The 3120-nt window shown below is 32.0% G+C and overlaps 1 protein-coding gene across 12 annotated transcripts in view; it reads right to left on the bottom strand.

Moving 5' to 3' along the window:
- Nucleotides 1-87: 87 nt before the first annotated feature.
- Nucleotides 88-3120, bottom strand: part of LOC108976005 (monocarboxylate transporter 5) — a 114664-nt gene continuing 111631 nt past the window's right edge. For all 12 annotated transcript variants that reach the window (XM_018944876.1, XM_018944877.1, XM_018944875.1 and 9 more), the window contains 3 exons: nucleotides 1366-1696; nucleotides 1105-1305; nucleotides 88-1015 (listed from right to left, as the gene is read on the bottom strand). In XM_018944876.1, coding sequence (XP_018800421.1) covers nucleotides 855-1015; nucleotides 1105-1305; nucleotides 1366-1696 — 693 coding nt within the window. In that variant the 3' untranslated portion in view covers nucleotides 88-854. The remainder of the gene's footprint in view (nucleotides 1016-1104; nucleotides 1306-1365; nucleotides 1697-3120) is intronic.

The raw sequence follows: 3120 nt of genomic DNA, 5'->3' as shown, positions 1-3120 counted from the left end.
ATTTTAATTTTTTGTTTTTTAATTTAAACTGAATATTTTTTTATGTTGAGAAATTATTATTATTTTTTTTTTTCAGATATGGAACCTTCTTATATGTTACATATATTATATATGATAACAATATATGAATACCGCATATAATTTTTATACATTCAGTTTGAGCATTTGATATGTAAACCTGAGTGTTTATACTTATAGTTCTGTTGAATATGTTTGTTATATTTTATGTTTTATTTTTTTGAAGACAATTTTTATTTTCGCCAAGATTTAAAAAAAAATAGTATTTTAACACTTAGAAATATTAAATTCTTCAGGTGCTGCGCTTGCATATTTTTTTGTAAGATTCATAATTAATTATGACAGTTTTGCTTACAGCTTACAACAACAACAATAGTAAAATATGACTAAATTCATTGCACTTTCAACGGCGTTGCTAGCAGCTAAAGTAAATTTGAAGATCCTAATAGGTACATATGTATGTATGTGTGTGTAACTTGTTACTTATGTGTAATTTATAAAATTTACATTTATGTCGGCATACATATTTATATATTACAGATTACATATGTACTACATATTACATAAATATTAAAGGCAGAATTTTTTCCCTATTTTTGTGTTGCGCCGCAAAGGTCACTTCCTGCACCAACATCACTACATATGTATACGTTTGTATGAGTGTACATATATACATTGCTATAGAGTAAATTGCAGCTATTTACAATTCATACATATATGTATATACATATAGATATATACTAACTTATAAACAATTCTAAGCAAATGAAAAACATCCAAAAATCGCTGGCAGAGAGAACTTGCGCCTGGCTAGGCCTCAAAGACCAGGGACCACATTAACTACGCGTAACAGTAATCTGCTGTTTCTGCTTAGCCTTGGAATCGAGGTGCCTTTGCAGTGGTGGAATGACGAAGAGCATGAGGCCGCTGATGGCGATTGTGATGCCGGCCATGAGGAAGGCGGGCCCATATGAATTGGTGATATCATACATCCAGCCTAAAAAACATAATGAAATTTATTAATAAATATAAAGAATAAAGCATAAATTCAAGTAAAAATCAAACAAAATATTATATTTGACATACCGCCAATTGGTGGCCCAATGAATGACGCAATGCCCTGGAATAGCAGTAACAAACCGAAAGCGTTGGTCAGCTTTTCCAAACCGAGCAGATCGACCAATATGACCGAGGTTAGGCCCACGTAGGCGCCGATGGTGAAACCGAAAGCGGCACAATAAGCAGCGAGCGTATAAAAGCCGGTGCAGAGCGGTGATAGCGCAGTGCCTGCAAATAAATAAATGCTAAGGTCCAACTCAATTTAATTATTTCTTTTTGTGCACTTACAGATGCCGCACACCGTCAGGCAGGCATTGTACACCCACAAACGGTTGACCCATGGCTTGTCCGCCAAGTAGCCGAGTACTATGCGTCCCACGGTGTTGGCCACACCGATTGTGGCAATCAGGTAACTGGACTGTGCGCTGCTGATGTCGAGCGTTTTAGCCTGAGCGACTATGTAAATGTAGGGCACATTGAAACCGATGCTGGTGAAGAAGTTCGACAGTGCAAATACCATGAAGACGGCATCTTTTAGCAACGAGAAATTCATCATTTCGACGAAAGTGTCGTGGGTCTCTTGGGAGCAGTTGATGCAGCCGCAGCATTTTATTCTTACCTGAGAAACAAGATTGTAATAAATGCGATTAATTCATTACAAATTGGTTATTAATGAAAATAAATATAACGAAATAAAATGTTTCTCCCTTAGATGTTTTTGTAAACATAAATATATAAAATAAATTGTAAATAATGTAAAATATTGTATAATAATATATATAAAAAGTACTAATTCTACTAAATCGTTTTTTAAAACTCTCCACTTTTTGGAGACTTATGGATTTTGTTGAGTAGCAATTAAATGGTACCATGCTTATGTTCAGCATAGCAAAACTTTGTGTTTACGAAGTTCTACGCGCTTGGAGACTTTTATAAAACCTTATTACTTCAAATATTACTACAAAATATGTTTTAAGAGCATAGTATAAGCTTGATTAAAGGATTTTCAATACTATACACATTTATATACTTACATACATGGATATATTGAAGATTTCAGTTCAAAATTCTTGCCTGTAATGGCTCCGGATGCAACATTTTTATAATATGGTCAACCGAACTTTACATTTTTTTTAGGACGCCAAACATTTGTATTATAATATCCCTTTTGACAAATTATCGCAATATATATTTAATACTAAATTCATTTCGAACTAAACCCAATACTCAACAAATTGGAGTTTTCCAACGCTTTCTGGAGAATGCTTAGAGTGCATTTTATATTAAAAATTTACATTAAAGCTTGTATAAATAAGTTATTTGTAGATTTTGAAAGTCTCTACACTTTTTACAGACTTTCAAAAGTCACTTCCATTACAGTTTTGTAGCATTTAATGAAGATCTTCATACTTTCAGTAAAAGTTATAACTGTTAAATTTCAATTCCAAACAAAAATAAACTCTACATTTTGGAGACTTTCAAAGCTTTCTGTGGAATACTTAGGGTGCATTTTATATTGAAACTTTTATAATTAAATGCTTTGTAGATTTTGGAAATCTCTACAGTTTCTGAAGACTTTCAAAAATAACTTCTACTTAACTTTTATAGCATTATATAATGCTTTGTTAAAATTTCAGAGCTTTCAAAAATTTCACAAAAAAAAATTTTAATTATTTTTATTCTAAACTAAACGCGTTCGTCTTAATATTTTTATAATTTACATAATGTGTGTGCATATGTACACTTGTGCTCACATAATTAAGCCACTGCATAGCAAAACTACGTTTCTGAAAATAAATTCACCGAATTAGCTTTCATTTGTATAACGGTATGCAAAAAAGTTCCGTTATATGTTAGGAAGTTACTAAGATCATATTCATAGAAATAAGTATCGTGGTTGGCGAAAWAATGAAAATAAACTCGCAGTTGATCTAGTCGCGTRTGCTCATATAATTAAGCCAGTGTTACAAAAGCTTTGCAATCACTGTCTGTGTAAAAAAAAATTATTAAAAAAGTGAAACGTTTATTGGTTCCATTTAATTT

This window comes from Bactrocera latifrons, unplaced genomic scaffold, assembly GCF_001853355.1.
Source record: "Bactrocera latifrons isolate USDA-ARS-PBARC rearing strain unplaced genomic scaffold, ASM185335v1 scaffold_71, whole genome shotgun sequence".
NCBI classification, from domain to species: domain Eukaryota; kingdom Metazoa; phylum Arthropoda; class Insecta; order Diptera; family Tephritidae; genus Bactrocera; species Bactrocera latifrons.
The sequence above is the reverse complement of the archived record's forward strand: the minus strand, read 5'-3'. Positions and strand labels throughout refer to the sequence as shown.